Source organism: Bidens hawaiensis, unplaced genomic scaffold (genome assembly GCF_021521415.1).
Source record: "Bidens hawaiensis isolate Kalapana, Puna unplaced genomic scaffold, B.hawaiensis_p1.1 tig00031415_1, whole genome shotgun sequence".
Taxonomy (NCBI): Eukaryota; Viridiplantae; Streptophyta; class Magnoliopsida; order Asterales; family Asteraceae; genus Bidens; species Bidens hawaiensis.
In genome coordinates this window covers 108,103-129,414 of record NW_027495281.1, presented here as the reverse complement: position 1 = coordinate 129,414, position 21,312 = coordinate 108,103, and the positions used below count along the sequence as shown (strand labels likewise).

General features: G+C 37.7%; 1 protein-coding gene across 1 annotated transcript in view; it reads right to left on the bottom strand.

Moving 5' to 3' along the window:
- The window catches only part of LOC143582035 (E3 ubiquitin protein ligase RIE1-like), a 54,286-nt gene that overhangs the window by 2,198 nt on the left and 30,776 nt on the right, over nucleotides 1-21,312 (bottom strand). Inside the window, exon 2 of the mRNA XM_077064690.1 lies at nucleotides 368-600. Coding sequence (XP_076920805.1) covers nucleotides 368-600 — 233 coding nt within the window. The remainder of the gene's footprint in view (nucleotides 1-367; nucleotides 601-21,312) is intronic.

The window sequence follows — 21,312 nt, the reverse complement described above, 5'->3', positions numbered from 1 at the left end:
TAATTAAAAAATGTATTAATTTATTAATAAAAATAATAAACGAGCTGAGCCCAAGCTTGAAAAAAACAACTCACGAGCCGAGCTCAAGCTTTAGAAAAGAACTCAAAACAAGCTGAGTTCGAGCCTAGTTGAGGTCGGGCTCGGCTCTACTCGTTTACACCCCTTCAAACTGCTGAACAACAACCAGATATAATTATGTTTAAGCTTCTCGTATAATTTTCAAATTGAAACTAGTTTATAAACCTATCAATTTCATACTCATAATTTCATTAACAAACACGCAAATAGAAATTTCAAAATAATAACGATACAATAATCCTGAGACCTAATTTAGGAAACCAAAAGCAGCATTCAAAATCAAATTCACCTGATCGGAGTAACTTGATGATATCCATGATTCTCCGAGCTCGAACTACTACTAACCAAACTCAACACCAATTCGACTCTCATTCTCCTCTTCTTATACTCCATCAACAAAATCACCACATTAGCCACACAATGCACCACGTAACCGCAAATCCAAACCCTAAGTCTCACGCACCTCTCTTCCCACGCATACCAAAACAACGTAACAATCGAAAGCACCACAAACGCAAGGTTAAGAGATTTATGAAGTATTTACGGAGTTATGAATTATATTGATTTATTTTACATTATTAAAAGTAGTGTAATATGCAAACGACTTATGAATTGTATTTTTTATTTTATTTTTTCCTACTTTCAATGTTATATGTTTATTATTTGGGCCATCACATGCAGTACGTGTACACTAAAGATAAATGAAATATCACGTAAGTTATAGATTGTATATGAAGTGCTTTGATTGAAAGAACACAATAGGTATTTGCTATTCCTTTTTTTTCTTACGGAAATAGTTTGCTTATTTCAATAATTTCACGTATAACTTTGGGATCATATTTATAAAGGAATTAGGGTTTTTAAAATCTCCCAACGATGAGTGAATCAAATTTTGAACTGTTCGATCCTAGAACGCTGGTGATGGACTCTCCAAAAGATGGCTGCGACAGTTGCAACTTCGGGTTTGCGTTCAACGATAGCAATTTCTCCGATCGTGTTCTTCGCATCTGGATCTTTTCTGAGCCTATAGAGTCTACACAATTACCACCAGGTATCAGTTGTCCACCATTATCGTAATATTTTACTCAATTCTAATGGAATTTGGATGTACAACAGCAAGTGCTAGAACCTTAAATATTAGCTCTCCAATTTTAGCCGGAAGAAGTCTATATTTCTACGAGGTGACTATGCTCAAATAACTCAAAGTTAGTGATTTTGTTGTTTTATTATTTTTTTTTCTTCATGCAGTTGTTTTCAAACGAGATCAAAGTCAGAACAATGTCATGTAACCTTACGAATCAATGCCTCAGGTTCGTAGAAAATTGTTGGCAATTTCAGAATAGAAATTGAAGAATAACACAATGAATTTGATAAACTTGCACTGAATTGATAAACAATTGATCTATTAAATTACATGCCCTACTTGGGTTTTTATAACCATACTAATTACGTACTAGACCTTAAACTTTACAAATATACATACTAGACATAATCTATACTTTCTAAAAGATCCCTAATATTTAGTTTATATTTTCAACACTCCCCTTAAACCTAATATAGTTCAACGAGAGTCTTCAACTTTCTTGACTTGCGTTTACAACAACATCGGTTCTTCATCTTCCAACATGAGATGGGCTTCTTGGTCCTTTACTTTCTCCTTATCTTTACGTCTGATGCATTCGTATGCGAAGTGACCGTATTCACCACATTCATAGTATTTTAGCTCGCTTTTGTCGTTTTTGTTGTTGTTTCTTTGACTCGTACTTCTTCCATGCCTTCTTGCTCCTCTGAAAGAGCCTCGTTCTCTACCAAGATTTTGATCGCCACACCCTCTTCCATAATTATTTGAACTTGCCATTAAAAGTTTTCCTTGATCGTGATCTTCCGGCTCGTCTTGACTTTTAAGACGTTCTTCAAACGCCTTTACTCTTCCTACCGCTTCTACAAATGGCATCGTGTCTATCTCTTGATATTGTTCGATAGATGCCACAATTGGTAGAAATTTCTTTGGAACCAGGATAAGCAGTTTCCTCACGAGTGCCTTATCTTTCAAAGTACCACCAAGAGTTTTAAGATCTAGCCGTTTATGTAAAACAAAGGTACTCGTGTGGAATAGATATCTCCAGTAAGGTGGAAGGTGTTTCTTCTTGAGGCTCTTCCATTCAGTGTCGTATCCCATCTGAGTAACATATGCCTCCAACTTCTTTATGTCACCCTTCTCATATTTGTAACCGGGCTGGTCATCAATCTTTAACACCCTTCTAATGTCATCTTCAGTAATAGTTAATTCCTTTCTTGCAACTGTTGTTGTAAACGATAGAGAATCATCGGCAACCTTGGCAAACACCCAGAAGTCCAAGTCCAGGACCCACTTGTAGTAAATAGCTGGGTCAGCTAAGATGGCATGTGCAAGGGGTGATTGCTTGAGCCCCTTGACCATAGATGTGAAAACTCTATCCTTCTTGGCCTTAGGAAACTCGAGAGCACAAAACAAATTGTGACCCTGAAATCAAACCATATGATCATGAGAATCATTATTAAGACACAAACAAAACAAATAAGTTATATATATATATATATACAAAAGCTTTAAGTATGTATACATTACATAATTTAATTAATTACTAATAGTTAATTAATTATATACATTATATTAGTTACTTAGTCCAAAATGTACAATTATTAAGTCCAAAAGTTCAATTTTCAAAAACAGACCAGTAGCTAACAAAGTTAAGTTTTTCAAAATTATCCAAGTGTCACTTTTTCGCATGAAAAATTTCGCATGAGGTCCAGTTTCGCTTCGCATGGTCAAGCGAAGCGAAACAGAGATTATTTCGCTTCGCGTAGTCAAGCGAAGCGAAACAGAAATCATTTCGCTTCGCATGGGCATGCGAAGCGAAACAAAAATCATTTCGCTTCGCATGCCATAAGTTACTTAGTCCAAAATGTACAATTATTAAGTCCAAAAGTTCAATTTTCAAAAACAGACCAGTAGCTAACAAAGTTAAGTTTTTCAAAATTATCCAAGTGTCACTTTTTCGCATGAGGTCCAGTTTCGCTTCGCATGGTCAAGCGAAGCGAAACAGAGATTATTTCGCTTCGCGTAGTCAAACGAAGCGAAACAGAAATCATTTCGCTTCGCATGGGCATGCGAAGCGAAACAAAAATCATTTCGCTTCGCATGGGCATGCGAAGCGAAACAGAAATCATTTCGCTTCGCATGGGCATGCGAAGCGAAACAAAATGCCCTTTCGCTTCGCATGGTTATGCGAAGCGAAAAACCTCTTATGCGAAAAACTTCAACTTGGCAAATTTTCTTTCTTTTTCCTTTCAATGAAGTAGCCTAGCCTTGAATTGTACTTCTGGAAAGTTTTAACCGGAAATCCTTTTGTTTACCTGGTCAATTGAACCCTTGAACATCTGATCAAACCTAGATCTACAAACTGTACAACAAATAAACCTAAAACTAACAATTTTAATGATGATAAACATAAATCTAATGTTCTTATAACAAATCACGGCTATGAGAACATTACAGATCATAAGATCTGTCTTAGATCTAGCCGACGGTTCATAAGAACCGCCGTCTCGATCCACGAGAACCCATAAAATAAAAAAGAGATGAACGGTGGTGTTCATGTTGTTATACCAAAGGTGGATAATCTGGATTCAACGGCATAATGGATAGTAAAAGGTCGGATCGTTGAAGATTTGAAGAGGACTTAGGGTTTGAATGTTTGAAGATGAGAGCGAAGAGAGAGAGAGTAAAGGTAAAAGTGTTTGGTGAATAGTGAAAGATATTTTAGGTTTCCCATATATATAGGGTCAGCCTATCTCGCGATAAGGTCAAAACATCACGAGTATTCACCGAAAATACACTCTCGGTCCTCGGTCTTTAAAAATATTTGCATTTTCAAACCCGAAAAACATTTACTCACCGAATCCACGCACTTGTTTAATTTTTAAAGTTTTCTTTTGTTGGTCTGTAACCATTAACATTTGCACGATTGATCTCTTTGACAAAACATAAAAACACAATAAAAGAAAACAAAATAATAAAATAAAAATAAAATTAAAAATAAAAAATAAAACTTAAAATATTAAAGTGTACATAATATTTTAGAAAACAAAAGCAAAACAAAATAAACTTAAAATAAAAGAAAATTTTAAAACATTTTGAGATTAAAAATAATATTGAATTAATTTACATAGATCTTTTCTTTAGTTAATTTACAAAGAACGATCGCGACATGGAATCATATTGATTTGCAATGCCTAGATCGCGTTTCCATTTTGAAATTATTGTGACACAAGTTCATCATTGATGTGCGTCGGATAACCCTATAAAAATGACCCTCACAACTAAGCTTTAATATTAAAACGAAAATCCTAAAACCACACACAACCGGCAAGTGTACCGATCACAAGTAGTATAGACCTAGGAAGTCCGAGTATCGAACACGTGGACACGTAAAAACGCTAATGATTACTAACCCTAGAAAAGACCTACCTAAGAATAATATTTTTTATTTCTTTTAATTTAACTGAATTGACTAGACTGACTGACAAAAGTTACCTAAAATAGAAAACTTAACGAAAAACTGACTTGGTTAACTTCGGATGGAGAAAAACGTCTACCTAGGTCTGAATCAAACTGTAGGCCTGACAAGCTAATGGATTGAATGATATCTAGACACCGGTCCCTAAAGATGACACGACTAAGGTTCGCTCGGGCTCACTGGATTACCTCTCGGTCTCACTCAATAAACCCTAACTACTCTTAATCGGTTAAAACGACCAAACCGGGAAACAATTGCTAACGTGTTCTAATGTTGGATCTCCTCTCGGTCTCACCAACACTCGACCCTAATGGTAATGAATACTACACAACCAAGGATAGAGGAACAATTCAACTTAAACCAAAATAGATCAACTAGTCGCTCAAAACACCTAAACCTGACAAGAAACAAACTCGCTCTCGCACAATTCTTATTCTAGCATGCAAAGGCAATGAGACAACCCTAACTTCTTATCACCTCTTGGTCTCAAAGAAGGTGTCTAACCACTGTACTTTAATCAAATATATCATGCAACAAAACCCTTCGGTTGTTCCTACCGCAAACAAACCCTAAACACAAAGTCTAGAATCCAACAATGCACCGATCAATTAACACAAAACTAATTAACCAACACACGAGGTTTAAGCAATGTATTTGATATAATTTCTAGCCACTAAACACAACCTATTTCATGTCTAAATCAAACTTTACAATAACAATTAACGTTTATCAATCAAACAATCCATAAAACCTATCAAAACCTAACAATTAACATCATCCCTAGGTAGAACTAACAAGTTTAGCCGAGAATCATAATTGGACAGCAGCAAATACTCATTAAAATCACCATAAAACTCATATCAATCATCTCAAAAATCATCCAACAATCAATACTAATCAATAACAAGTCAATCTTTAAAGCAATTGCAAAACTAGTTAACAATTCAATAAGAAAATCAAAGTGTTGAACAATGTTTAAAGAGGAAGGATATATGATGTTTATGGCTTTTGTTGGCTGATGGAAACTGATGGGAAACGATCCCGAGACTTGTCCTTGCTTTCTTCTTCCTTCCCTAGCCACCAAACCTTCAAAACCTAGCCGCTACAAACTTTTTTCTCTTCTCTTTTTTTCTGCTCTGGTCCGATCGCAACTAATGGGCAGCTTAGGGTTTTTTTTTTATTTTTTAAATCTTCATATTATTGTAAGACTTGGGCTTTTCCAACATGTAACGGCCCAGGCTTTGAGTTTTACTTGAAAATGTACGCGTAAAAGGCTCGTAAACTACTCCAAAAGCTCAGTTTTTCTTCCATTCAACCCATTGCCTACAAGATAATCAAAACTATGTAATACCTATATAAAACAAGCTAAAACATATAAAATATAATATAATACGTAGATAAAACGTGCGGAAAATACATGTGTTTTACAACACATCAATCATCGACTGTAGATATTGTCCTTTCTTTTAACTTGACAAGTGTTTTGATGCCAAAGTGATACATTTAAAGTTCGATTGGGCATTGTGCTTATGTGGTCCCCACTTAATTAGACATGTTACTGATTCTATCATATCTCGGGCCTACTTTTTGTTAACATATCACCTCAACTTGACTTAAACCTTTCTTAGTTGATCACAGTACTCTTATTAACATACTTGACACTTTTTACTTTGTAGACTCTACACTTTGTGCTTTGCACACTTGACTCGATCTAGAAAAGTTAAAATAAAGTAGAAGATTCAGGGCTTTAACAAGCAGATCTTGTATGACTACAAACAGAGAAAGTACAAGGCTTGAATCAAAATAAAGCAGAATTAAAATCCTAAACGACTCTTTTTCTGATTTTTCATTTTGTTTTTCTGTTTTTCTTTTTTTTTCTTTACTCTTTTGTTTTTCTTTTTCTTGCCTTTCTATAAGGCTTTATTAATAGAAATTTAAAAACTGACACTTATTTCATAAGACGACTGTGATGAGGTAAAGAGAGGCTTGGGTATGACATGTATAGTTACATTTTTGCCTTCATGAATATGACTTCACAGAATCATGCAACCGCTTCTTAAACGTATAGCCACTAGCAATGGCATTAGTTTAAGTTTATATCACCCGACACTTACTTGTTTGTCAATCCTACCTACACATCTATGAATGATCTTGTAGCCTTTTGTTCTACTCTTTTGACGCGCTAGAATCATTACATACCAATGTACTATCACTTTCCACATGGTCGGATCAAATTCCCTTATTGGAAATTTTAAAATAGCTGACTCCCTCTACGAAGGAGCTTCCTCTAAGCGAGACAACACTTTTGGAATTTTCTTAAGGTTTTCTTAAATAGGAGTAAGGATGAAATTAATATTATATACAAAAAATTAAAATCTTTTTGTTAAGTCAAGTGACTTGATTTTTGTTTCTAAAAGTAAATTTTAAAATATTTTTGGTGAGTTAAAGAACTCATTTTCTCCCTCTAAAATTGTGACATATTTGAAAAATATTTATAATTTTAAAACTTAAGATAAAATTTTACTCAAAAGAGATCATGCCCAATGACTCAATGAGAAACAAAAATCGGGCACGACAAAAAGCTTTAGTAAAGAGATCTGCAAAGTTATAGTCAGTATGGACCCTTTTTATATCGACAAGCTTACGATCAAAACAATCACGAATAAAGTGTATTCGGATGTCGATGTGCTTAGTTTTTGAGTGCTGGACCGGGTTTTTAACAATTACAACGGCCGCCTCATTATAACATTTTATCGTTGTTCCATGGAAATTCAAACCGTAATCCAGCAGCTGATGCTGGATCCATATCACTTGAGAGCAGCAGCTGGATGCGGCGATGTACTCGGCTTCTGCTGTGGAGGTGGACACAGTGACTTGTTTCTTGCACTGCCATGAGATCAACCGATCTCCCAGGAATTGACATCCACCAGATGTTGACTTTCTGTCCAAGTTGCATCCCCCATTAATCACTGTCGGTGTAAGCAGGAAGTTCCAAGGGAGACTCCTTTGGATACCAAAGACCCAAGCGTGGTCTTCCCTTCAAGTATCTGAATATACGCTTGACAGCCGTCATGTTGGATTCTATCGGGTCTGACTGATATCTGGCACACTGACAAACAGGGAACATAATGTCCGGTCTGCTTGCAGTGAGATACATCAGGGAACCAATCATTGACCGGTAAAGGTGTTGATCGACTGGTTTTCCCGATGGATCAGGAGCGAGAACAGGTCGCGTAGCGATTGGTTTCATGAAAGCAGTTGAGTCCTTGAATCCAAATTTCTGAACAATGTCATGAATGTACTTTTCTTGATGAATTAAAGTCCCGTCCTTCTTTTGCTCAACTTGTAATCCCAGGAAGAAAGTCATCTCCTATAAGGAACTCATTTCAAATCGTTGTTGCATAATCTCAGAGAGCTCCTTGCACAGATTTTCATTCGTGGACCCGAAGATAATGTCATCGACATAGGCTTGTACCAGAATCAAATCACCGTTAACCTTCTTGACAAAAAGAGTTTGATCAACGATTCCTCTTTTGTAACCATTTTTCACTAGATGATCGGCCAGTGTGGCATACCATGCACAAGGTGCTTGGTGAAGACCATAAAGTGCTTTGTCAAGTCGGTAAACGTGATCCAGATGATTTGGATCTTCAAAACCTGGAGGTTGGCAGACGTAGATTTCCTCCTTTACTTTCCCATACAAGAAAGCAGTCTTCACGTCCATTTGATATACTTTGAAGTTCATGTACGAGGCGTATGCCAGAAATATGCGAATTGCTTCTAGTCTGGCTACCAGTGCATAGACTTCATCGTAATTAAGACCTTCACGTTGCCAAAAGCCTTGTACAACAAGCCGTGCTTTATTTCTGATGATCACCCCCTTGTCATCTTTCTTATTTCGGAACACCCATTTTGTTCCGATTGGCTTCTTATTTTCTGGTTTCTTCACCAGCCTCCAAACATTCAGCTTCTTGAACTGTAACAGTTTTTCTTGCATAGCTTCAACCCATGAATTCTCCTTCAGTGCGACTTTGTAGTCCTTGAGGTTCAACCTGTGAAATAAAACAAGCAAAAAGACATCTGTTAATGGTTCCAGAGGTGCTTCGTGTCTGGATGCCAATGGACGGATCACCAATGATGTTCTCAGTCGGATGTCGATGATGAATTGGTAGTTGTGGAATATGGTCGACATGCTCGACTGGTGTTGCCTCGAGCTAAACGGTCAGGCTCTCTATGGGAAGAAAGACAGAGGTCCCAGGAACAGAAGCACTTGGTTGAGGGTCAATTTCACCTTCCTCTTGATCGACCAAGTGTTCTGGAGCAATGGGACCTTCCCATAGGTTGTCATAAAATGAGACAACAACCGCTGGAACTGAAGTTGTGTTGGTGTTATCAGAAGCTTCATTCTGACTCGGATCAACCTACACATTTGATGCATCGACCTCCATTGCAAGAACTTGATTGTCTTTTTCTGAGGGAGGTGTGGGGACAGATTCCACCACCACACTTGGTTCTGCAGGAGGTGCCTCTGCTTGATTGACTTGAACATTTTCATTGTTATCTGCGAACACATATGAGTCAGAATCTGACTCAGTCATGTCTTCAACAATAGGAATTTCAGTGGTGTCTGCAGAGGGCTGCACATTATTGACCAGGGCTGGTTGATTAGCCACGGGTTGTAAATTAAGTATAGGTGCAGCAGCAGCTATATCCACATGTCCAAGATCTCTCAAAACAGCATGCATCAAAATCGATTGGTCATCAGCAGGTTGAACAGGTGTAGAAACAACATGGGAAACTGTTGGAACGGCGGGAGTCATATACATCCCACGAAATTGCTTGAACAAACTCTCATAATCAAACATCCAGTCAGGACCATTGTGTGCATCAGTAGGGTTCAATTATTGCCAGTCAATGTTGAAAGATTCCAAGATTACTCTGGTTTTCTTGTTGTAGACCCGATAAGCACATTTGTCGGCAGCATAACCAACAAAATAGCACTCATATGTCTTTTCAGCAAACTTGGAGGTTGTTCCAGCATTGGTTTGGAGTATGGTTGTAACACCCCAGCCCGGTTAGGGCTGACGTGTCACTCGATACGGTAATAATAGACATTAAAAACGTTTTCATTAAAGTCTTAACCCTAAATTTTAAAAAATGGCACAACGGTCCAAAAACATTCAAATTAAAGTGCTCGACAAAATGACAATAAAATAAAGTTGTTTAACTCAAAAGAAATTTTATTAAGTTCCCTCGTTTTTCAATGTCTAGTCCTTTTTCTTTTACTCTCTTAGCACACATTTTCCTGGTTCCCATGCGTACCTGTAACAATAAACGAAAACACAAAACAAAGAAACACGGCTGAGCCAAAAATTGGCTCAGTAACGGAGGAAACAATAGCAATAACAATAGACGATGAAGAACAATACGATACAATGAACGATCAAATGAGGAACCAATAAAGTACGCGAGAGAGTAACAGTAACAATACGCTGAACGATCAGTTATAAATCAGTACAATAACATTATATCTTTGGAAATACCCATGTGAGCCAGTAACAGTAACAGTGCATTATGTACATTAGCTGCAGACTAATGCACCAATAATTAAGTGAGATAGGAATGTGGGCACACACACCTAACCATCTCACTCCAGTAACAATTTACCTAGGATCGATCCATACGCCTCTCGGTAATCAGTAATCAGTAAGTGCTCTAATCGCACAATAAAACAGAGACGCTGTGGGCTAATCGCTCCGCCACAGATAGAACACGTCAAAGGTGCCTCGATTGACGCCCTATGTCCCCATAGGTGGATAAATGCTCGGGTATTGAGGTCAAATAAAAGACAATAACAATGGTCGATATCAATATAATATGTCTCAATAGCAATAAGTCAATGCACAATGGTCTATTTGGAACATGCGATAATGATTGCAATAAAATATATTCTATCGCATGCATTTCAGTTATCAATTTAACAATAGCAATCTAACAATTTGGAATATATAATGAAACGACTTAATAAGGTTGACGGTGACACAATACTATGAAACGGATAAATAACTATGATACGCCTAACAACTCAAGAACCGACATATTATGAAATCAACGACACAATATAACGCTACCAGTGTAAGGCAACAAAAATCCGTACACTATGAGATCGATGAAAAACAATATTTACGCTATAATTTAAATACTACAGAATCCGTACCTTAACCGATGAGCAAGAACACAATAAGTATAAGTACTCCTTAACTTGCACGTGGACCTACAATATTATTGTTATGTAACCATGTTTTAGTATTCACGTCTCTTGTTGGTGTTTACATACTAACGGTCTCGCTTTTAATATTTGACAATCCCGTGAATTTTACTTTTCAGTATGTAGGTTTATAATATTTCCCTTTAACGAATCTGAAAGAAATATTCTTGATTCATGAAAAGTTAATTCTAAGTTGGAGTTGATTTTAATAGGATACATTGACTGATATATCCATAGTACATTATCACATTTTTCATAAAAATAAAATACACCTTATTTAGTTGGATTCAAAAGCACACATTATTAAATTTTTATAAGCATATTATAGTAACAGCCAGAAAGAATATGTGGACTTTTTAAAGGAAACCTATTAAATCAATTTATATAATGATACCTTTATATTAAGTTAAGAAAAAAAACTACTGTTAAAGGTTTGGAAAACAAATTTCATATTGAAGGAACCTGCACCTCACGTTCATCTTCATTTTATGGTGACCATATACTTATTATTGTTATTATTATTATTCCATCCATCTAGAAACCTTTGAAACAAAGTTTATAAACAAGGGAATTTCGTTCAGAATAACAATCGAATTAACAACGCATGTAATATTACCTTGAATCGAGGTGAACGGTTGGGTTTCGGACTTCCAACGAGCTGCGATAGTACTTTCCGGTGCTGGTGGTCCTTAATGCCAACGAGCAGAAAGTGGTCGGGAGAGAAACGATGTGCGACTATAGCGGCGTCGGTGGGGGCGGACACAGGCTGGTGATGGTCGCCGCTTAATAACAGGGAGTGGCGGTGGGCAGTTGCGAACCAACGGTGACGAAAAGCATGGCAATATGTTGGAATTGAAGCACGTGCAAGATGCAATCAAAATAAAGCTTGAAGAAGTCAAACAAAGTGGGACGTTGGAGTCTACCTAGTCTATCGCATGTTTCTGTTATTTCCTTTTATTTAGTAGTTTGTTGCTTGTTTTCGGTGTACGAGTACTCTATTTATACTCCTTTCATTTGTTGAATAAGATATCAGTTTTCAAGCTTTCATACCACTGTTACCTTTCCGAGAACAACAGATTAAAAAGGTGGCAACGGCTTTCCTTCAAACAACCAACTACGTTGGCTACGGTTGTCTCTGGCAATAAACAATAGCAGTGGCAACGGTTTCCGGCAGTGGCACCCACTTTCGGCGATTGGCAGGGGCTTTGGTGGTGTTGGCGGCATAGAAGTGTAGAGATTTAGGGTTTGTATTTGTGATTAAGAAACTGTTAGTATGCTTTTAAGCGAATGGTAATCACCTTAATTATTGGTCTAATTGATTTCGTTTTGATTTGCTTTCCAAAGTTAGTTATAGTAACTTCGCCGGAAAATCGGAGGTATAAGACGAAGAAGATAATTCCTTCAAACCAAGTTTCAATGTTTGGCAAAAATGACCCCTCCACTTTATTTCTTAATTAAACTAAACTTTACACTTTAAACCTTTAAGTGGCATTCATTATTCAAAAATGTTCGGTTTAAGTTATTGACGGTTCGATCGGTTGAATGAGGTATTGACTATCATAATACTTCAACATTTATAATTTTATAATTTATCACGTTTGTTTAGTCGACATCATTTAAATTGATTTTTCTATGTATTAAATCCGTTTAAATCCAACACATTAATACAATATATTTATTATTTTAGGGTTTTCGAATTTTCGTATATTACAATGGTACAGGGACATCCAAACGTTCTGAAGAAGTTTACCCTTGGATTTGTTCCATAGAAGACTTCATACGGAGTCTTGTTCAGTCTTTTGTTCAGAAGCACACGATTCTGGGTAAAGCAAGCAGCATTGATAGCTTCACCCAAAAAATCAATGGTAGTTTGGAATAGGAGAGCATTGTTCTAGCAGCCTCAACCAACGTACGGTTCCTTCTTTCAGCCACCCCATTTTGTTCGGGAGTGTAAGGTGCGCTGAGTTGATGAACAATTCCCTTGTTGTGGCAGAATTCATTCACCACTTTGTTACAGAACTCTATACCGTTGTCACTTCTGATACACTTCACCTTCTTGTCTGTTTGATTCTCAACCAACATGATTAACCTGATCAGAAACTGTGACGTCTCGTCTTTCTGCCCTAAAAGCAATGTCCAACTGAAACGCGAAAAGTCATCAGTAATGACCAGACAATAGGCTTTGTGACCTATTGCCATTGGTCGAATTGGACCGAAAAGATCCATGTGCAACAGCTGAAGAGTGGAATTTACAGAGTTGACAGTTTTGGGTCTGTGAGGGAGTTTGTGCTGTTTGCATTTAGAGCAAGATAAACATTTTTCAGCACAGTGAAAGGATTTTACTGGTAAACCCCTCACATGATCACCTTTAACCAACTTGTTTAAGTTCTTAAAGTTAACGTGACCCAAACGTCGATGCCATAAAGATGAATCGTTCTCCGAGGCCTTGGACATCAGACAAGAAGCAGAACGCATGGAATAATTGCTTCTCATGTCCAGAATGTATGCGTCATTATGCCTCGGAGTACGCATCATAATCCATTCTTCAGGGACCTTAAAACCGGGTTTCAATATCAGACATTCATTTTCTGTGAATAAGGTTGAAAATTTCTTATCACAGATTTGAGAGACGCTGAGCAGGTTGTGATTGAGTTGTTCCACCAGGTTGACCTCATCAAATGTCAGAGTACCATTTAAGACCTTTCCTTGCTTGGTAATTTCTCCTCCAATGTCACCGGCAAAAGAAACGTGTCCACCGTTGAATGCTTTGATGTCAAACAACAACGACTCGTCTCCTGTCATGTGTCGGGTGCAGCCACTGTCAAAATACCGGATACTGTTGACAGGCCAGGCTGACCCTACACACACGAACAACCAGTTAGTAAAGGGTTTCCCGAGACGCACTTGTCTCGGGAAAATTAAACATAAAATCACCAAGTTTAATTTTATGATTTCTGAAAATATAATCCTTTGGTGAATTAGAATCTGAAGAGCAATCCCTCGAGGAACTTGAATTATGATTTCCTCGGTTTTGGAAAGGTTTTCTGGATTGCCTTCGTTTTTGTTTTGGCTTGACCACAAAATCTTTTTGATCAGCCTTGGTGAAAACCTTTGAAGGGTTCTTGGGCTCTTCAGCTTCAGATCCCTTTGCTAACCTTTTTCTTTCTCTTTGGGTTAGCCAAAATGGTTTCTTTGGTTTCTGATTTCTTTTTAGTCTGAGTGAGTTTGGTTAGACATTTTCTTAGGTCTTGGTTCAACCTTAGGAAATGTCTGACCAAACTTACTGTTTAAATCCTTTTGTTGTTTGTGCCAGTTCCTGCAATGTCTCGCAAGATGAGACGGATTTCCACAAACAAAGCAGCATTTTCTTTGGTTGCTTTTATAGACATCTTGCTCACTGAGATATGTGGGATAGGGTGATGTAGTTGGGTTAACATGTTAGTGACCTCTATCTGACTGATAATTGTAAGCATTTGAATGATGAGTTGCAAAATAATTTAAATGACTAGGTTTCTGTCGAGAGTAGTAATATCAAATTGATCATAATATTGAGAACTATTGTTATAATTTGTATTTTAAGAAAATGAAGTTTTCATGGGTGGCACATATTTACAGAAAGTGCTTGGTTTTTCATTTACAAAACTAATTTTCTCTTTTGCTAAGTTCTCAACCTTATTATCAGTTGATGAGCAGCTTTGACTAGTCTGTTCATTAACCTTGAGTTCAACGGTTTCATCAAATACAATTTCACATTCTGAATCAGAAAAGGAACAATCACTTTCATTGCAAGCATTTATATAACTGTCAACACTTGATGATTCACAAAATACATCCTTTGATCTAGACATTAAACTTCCTAACATTGATTCACACACTTTGTTACAAACAGGATTGTTAATAGATTTTGTTAGACCCAAACAAGACTCAAAACGGGGTTCTAACTCTCCTTTTGGCTTACAACCCTGGTTAACCTTCCCACAATCACCATTTAAATCACCTGCTACACAAGACACGTTGAGACTTATCAGATGATGGAATTTGAGCAGTTGATGAAGAAGCAGCAGAAACAAATTTTACTGGTTTTGGTACTTTACCAGTACCATAAGCCATTTCTTCATCAGGAGGAGTATTATAGCTAAAATGGGGTAGGCAAGTGTAATTATCATTAATTGGTGGAGGCACCGCTGAATAATCGTATCCTAGCCCCGTTTTAACTTTAGTACTTCTCTGGACTTCAATAAGATCATCTAATTGTTCAGATGATGCTTCAAATCTTTCAACTTGTTTTTCCTTTTCTCGTTTATCAGAATTATCAAGTTTCAACTTTTCAATCTCATCTTTTAAATTATTAATTATGTTCTTATAATAGATGACATTGTGCTCTTCTTGAAAGATTCTAAGTTTAAGATTTGCAACATCATCGTGATGAGTTTTAATCTTTTCAACATAAATCTTGTCAGCTTTTACATATTCAGCATTTAATTGACGAAGTTTTGCATTTTCTTTCAAAACCTCATCCTGAAGATATCTATAATATGTAACTTTATTCATGCAAGCTTGAGAGCAAAGATTTCTTTTTACCTCATCAGATAGTGACTCATCAGAACTTGCAGCATCAGAACTTGTAGCAGCAGACGAAGAAGCTTCATTGTTTGTGAAAGCCATGCCAGCCATGTTGAGAGGATTCTGCAGCTCTTGGAATTGATCATCATAATCCACACCAACTTGGACCTCCGATTGGGAGACAAGGGCCCTTGAGTTCGAGCTTGAATTTCCCTTGTGTGGATGACCTCCAATTATTTGAGACGAGCTACTTGGCTTCTGCACCTCTCGCCTTTTTCCTGCAGCCTTGCTATTATCTTCCTCTGTCACCTCAGTCACACGAATATCATTGGCAGGTTTTGTCGGATTCGTGCATTCTCGTGAAAAGTGACCCATTTCACCACAGTTGTAACATTGCAGCTTTGACTTGTCAAACCCAATCCTTTTTCTGTCAGAATCATTGAAGCTATCCTTCCCGTACGTCTTCATGAAGTTAGTTGCTCTTTGCACTGCCATTGCCATTTGGTACTTGATATCCATCTTTTCAAGATCCTTTTGATTGATATCCCTTAAATCCCCAGCCTCAAACTGTGGTGGCAATAGATTTCCTTGCATCAACTCTTCATGACTTGACAGAAAAGCATGAACTATTGTGATGTTGGAGTCATTTAACATGGGTAGTGCTTCATAGAAACTTGAAGATTTGCTTGGTTGAGGTTTTGACGATGAGGAGATCCCATGAGCTTTCAATGCTTGGGCAACCGCACTGTCGACTGACTTTTGAAACGAACTTGCACTGGAAGAATCAGATTGATTGCTGGTTGAGATGAATGCTGTTGGTTGAGAAGGTACACTTGGGGAGTACTTAGGAGTGGTTACTGGATATACATTCTGTTGAGTTTTGCTAATAAAAGCAGTTGGCATTAAGGAAGCAGTATTCACTCCAGCTTGATTCAGAGAACTGAGATGATTGTTCATTCTCATCTGCTCATCCATTTCAAACGACTTGATAGTAGAAATCAAATCACTGTTTGTCATGGCATTTAGATTTGTAGTTCTCTTGATTGTGATTGTATTTGTACTCCAACTGTAGGGCAATGAATTCATCACCTTGTGATTGACTTCAGAGTTGGTTATATTGACACTGGCAGCTCTGACTCTAATCATTAGCTTCTCAAATCTCTTTACTAAATCCAACACAGCTTCACCTTGTCTATGGTTGAACATATTGAATTCTTCCTTCAATAGGGCCTTCTTGTTTCCCTAATTTCAGCATTTCCTTCAATCTTTTCAACAAGTGCTTCCCACAAACCCTTGGCACTTGTGTGTTCACGAAGAGTTTCAGTGATCTCATTCGAAAGACAGACGGTTAAAATGAGATATGCTTTCCTGTCTTGTGCTAACAGGTCCCTGTCTGCTTGATCATAATTCTCAGGGGTCTTAAGTTGTTCCCCAGCATCAGTGCGAGTCACAGGAATATGAGGACCTTGTTCAAAACATCTCATTAAATCAGTCTCATTCAATGAGATATAGTTCATGAATCTCCATTTGAAATCTGCAAAGTTATCATCCAAGGTCATATACTTAGGAGGCTTCTGAGGGGTTCCAACTTGGTTTTCCAACAACAAATACCCCTTCAACAGCTCAGAATCTGTGCTCGTCATAATCTTAGTAGTCTCAAACACTTGACAGCCCTTAAACAGTTTGAAATTTTAAAACAGTCAACTTTTTACCGCAAAACAGCTTTCAAGCGAAGCGAAAAAGTTAAGCAAGCGAAGCGAAAAATTGTGAACAGTAAAGCGAAGCGAAAAAGTTACAAGCGAAGCGAAAAATATTGTGAACAATAAAGCGAAGCGAAAAAGTTTCCAGGCGAAGCAAAAAAGATCCAAGCGAAGCGAAAAAAGATCTAAGTGAAGCGAAAAAGTTTTTAAGCTTCTAGAAGCAATCTTTCTCGGGATCTGTTCCACCCACTTTTGTCAGTACAAGGTCAAGGGTTGGTACACTGCTTTTGATGTCATAAGAAGCGAAATTTTAACTCATCAAATTAACAAGTTTAGAAACCCGTAACCTTTTGGATCTAGAACATGTACACTTGAAACTTTCACCAAGAACACTTTCTAAGACATTTTTATGAAGTTTTTGCCGATTCTTTTTATATTTTTCTTGTTTTTGTGATTTTTGTGAACTTTCTTGTCAAGAACACTTGTTTTCTTCTTCTCAAGATCAAAACCCAAGTTTGTGATCCAACACCCTCAACTAGTGAGCCGAAGCTTTGATACCAATTGTAGGTCCCAACGTGGGTGGATCTAACAATAGTCTTGGATCAACCGAGCTTAGTGCTAACGGAAATCACACTAAGCCACCTAATCGGTCTCGGATCCTGAGAGTTTATTTTCAGACGGTTAGAGAGAGAGAGAGAGAGAAGAAAGTTTGCAAAAGGCTTTCTATTTGAATAACTTACAACCAACCACTCTTACTTCTCATGGCATGCTTCCTATTTATAGGGAAGCATGCATGAAAAGTAAGTCATATCAAATGCCCAAATGGGCTTCTTACACTTTTTCTCATGGACCTAAGATACACAAAATGAACAAAGTGGCCCAGTATATAATAACCAATACAAAAAACTAATATAAACAAAACGGGACCTAACATAAACAAAGGTTGATTATGGCATTGTAAGAGTTATTAAGTGTAATGGCTTGTTACAAAATCAGTGTAAATATATTTAACTTTTAAAAAACATAAAATATGGTTCAAATTCAGGTTATAAAAAAAAACTTTTTAACATAACGGTTCTTTTTTTTTTTACTGAAGCTAGGTAAATTTATTTGACAGTTCATAGTTAATCGGTATTTGCTTAACCGTTACTTGGAAACCCAAAGATCTCCACATTATAGTTACCCAAAAGATCTCTTGCATTTATATTTTCTATCAATATTTCCATCAAAGATTTTTATAATTAGTTTTGACAACTTAAAAGTTTTCCTTGTAAGATACTCTATTGTTTACCAAAACTATTAGTGAACTAGGTTAGTGGCTCATGTATCAGGCTAAGGGTAATGGTCTTGTGAATGGGGGGCGCGGAGGCCCGGCGTGGCTACCTGACTCGCGAACACCGCTACCACCTTGGCATGGATGGGGGCGCGGTTGGCCGGCGTGGGGCAGTCCGCGTGGGGAACATAGCCGTTGGTTGATGGGTGACCGTTGGGCTATTAAAATAAAAAAAAAATTCAAACTTATTATAAATATCACACTTCATTTTTTTAAAATCATCCATCTCATTCTCTTTCTCTTAATATTTCTACTAATACCTCTCATTTGATTTTCCAAAGTTTGTTAAAAAATCATGTCGGGTTCGGGAAATTTCAACTACAACGCTCAATTTCAGATGCAGGGGTTGGACTACATGTCTGACGAGGCCTTTCAAGATCTAACGGCATCTCAAAACGCAACTATTTTCAACTCGGATACACAACCCGAGTTTTCCGTTCTGGAGACACAACCGGGACCGGATAAACCCACAAAACGCTCTCACAAAGGTAAGAAAACGAATAAAACTGGAGAAGCGGGCGGTTCATCGACACCGGCTGTGACGAAGCGAAAGGCTACTCCTTGGAAAAAGGATGAAAAATTAGCGTTGGCTAGAGCTTGGATTGAGATATCTCAAGATCGAAACGAGGGTAATTATTTTTTGGTGCATTTTTTTTTAATTTAAATTTTTAGTTTTGTTTGCAATTTACTAAAGTTTTGTTATTTTTTTTATAGCCGACTTTCATAAACGTCGAGTATTTTGGAGCAAAGTTCGGGAATTGTTTTATGAGCAAGTGGGGAGTAGGGACCGAACCGATAATATGATTGTAACATCCTAAAATTTTAATGATGAATAAATGAAGATATGTTTAGTGATTTCGCGTAATTAATTAATATCGGGTAAGGAGCGGGTCTTGGACTTGGATTAATTGAGATGGGTTAAATGAGAATGGGATTTCAGGGATATAAATACCCCCAAAATCCCAAAATATCTTCATTTTTACCATACTCTCTAACACTTCCAAAACACACACACCACACACCTCAACCGCCGGCGGCCGGAAGAGAGAGGCGAGATCCGAGAGTGTGAGAGAGAGAGACTAGTTGTGATTAAGCAAATAAACAAGACCCAAACAAGCTCAAAAAGGTATGATTCTTGATCTTTGAAGTTTAAAGATCCGAGCTTTTAGTGTATAAACGACCGAAAATGGTCGGGAAGCGTAGTGGGTGATGTTGAACCGTAACAAGGGTGTTAAAATCGTTCGAAATGTTGGACAGAAACCGAAACTGCGGCTATCTGGGCAACTTCGCCTTCATCTGGGCAACTTCGCCTTCAAAGCGATGAACTTCGCCTGCAAGCCAAGTTCGCCTGATGAACTTCGCCTGCAAGCTAAGTTCGCCTGATGGCAACTTCGCCTAAAGCTAAGTTCGCCTGATGGCAACTTCGCCTAGAGCTAAGTTCGCCTGAGGCTTAACTTCGCCTAAAGCTAAGTTCGCCTGATGACAACTTCGCCTAGAGCTAAGTTCGCCTGAGGCTTAACTTCGCCTAAAGCCAAGTTCGCCTGATGACAACTTCGCCTAAAGCTAAGTTCGCCTAAGGTTTAACTTCGCCTAAAGCTAAGTTCGCCTAAGGTTTAACTTCGCCTAAAGCTAAGTTCGCCTAAGGTTTAACTTCGCCTAAAGCCAAGTTCGATTAGAAAATAAATTAAAAACCTAATGAAAATTGTGTTAAGACAGTTAATGGAAATAAAATTTTTCCAAACTAACCTGGCAGCTCGACCCCAGCCAGGGGCTCTGCCCCTTGGACCCTGCTAGGGGCTGCCGCCCCTAGACCCCGCTGCCAGGGGCGCTGCCCCTGGACCCCTTTCGTTGTGGGTCATATAAAGATAGAAATACATTATGAGAAGTGATAGTTAATTGATACGTATACTTGTTATACAGTCAGCCGTGCACAGCTGAAGAAAGGGATTACGATTAACGGTGAATGTAACCGTGTTCATGTGAGTTTCTAGCCCCATTTATGTGTTATGTTTTCGGGGCTGTGTGCATACTCAATATGTTTGTTAATACGCTTATCCTAAGATATAAGTGTATGCTTATGTGGATAATGTGAAATGTATGAATGATTGCTTGATGATACGTGAACAATCTTCGGATATTGCACGTACTGTCAGGTTGTAACTCTATGTATAAGGTAAGTATGTTATGTATGTTTATGTGTATGAACGTGATAGAGATAATAAAAGAAAGAAATGATAATGTATGGTTGTATGGTTACGGAAAGGGTACCGAGCCCTAATAATACTCGAGGTATGATGTATGGTTGTATGGTAACGAAGAGGGAATCGAACCCTACTAATATTCGAGAACTAGGGAACCGAACCCTACTAATATTCGAGGAAAGAGGGTACCGAGCCCTAATAATACTCGAGGAAAGAGGGTACCGAGCCCTAATAATACTCGAGGAAAGAGGGTACCGAGCCCTAATAATACTCGAGGAAAGAGGGTACCGAGCCCTAATAATACTCGAGGAATGTAGGGCGTAATGCTCTTTATAACGTAAGATATGAAGGTAAGTTAATACAAAAGAAAGTAAGAAAGTAATAAAGTATGAAAGTAAGAAAGTAAGAAAGTATGAAAGTATGAATGAAAGAATGTAATGTTATGTGAATGGTATGATTATGTGATTATCTAGAACTCACTCAGCGTAGCTGACTTTTAGTATGCACGCAGGTGAGTAGGATGAGGCAGCTCGCTTGAGGAGACACATGGCACTGAACAAGAGTCTGGCATCTGAAGACTTATGATGTTCTAATTTTAATGCTTTAATGT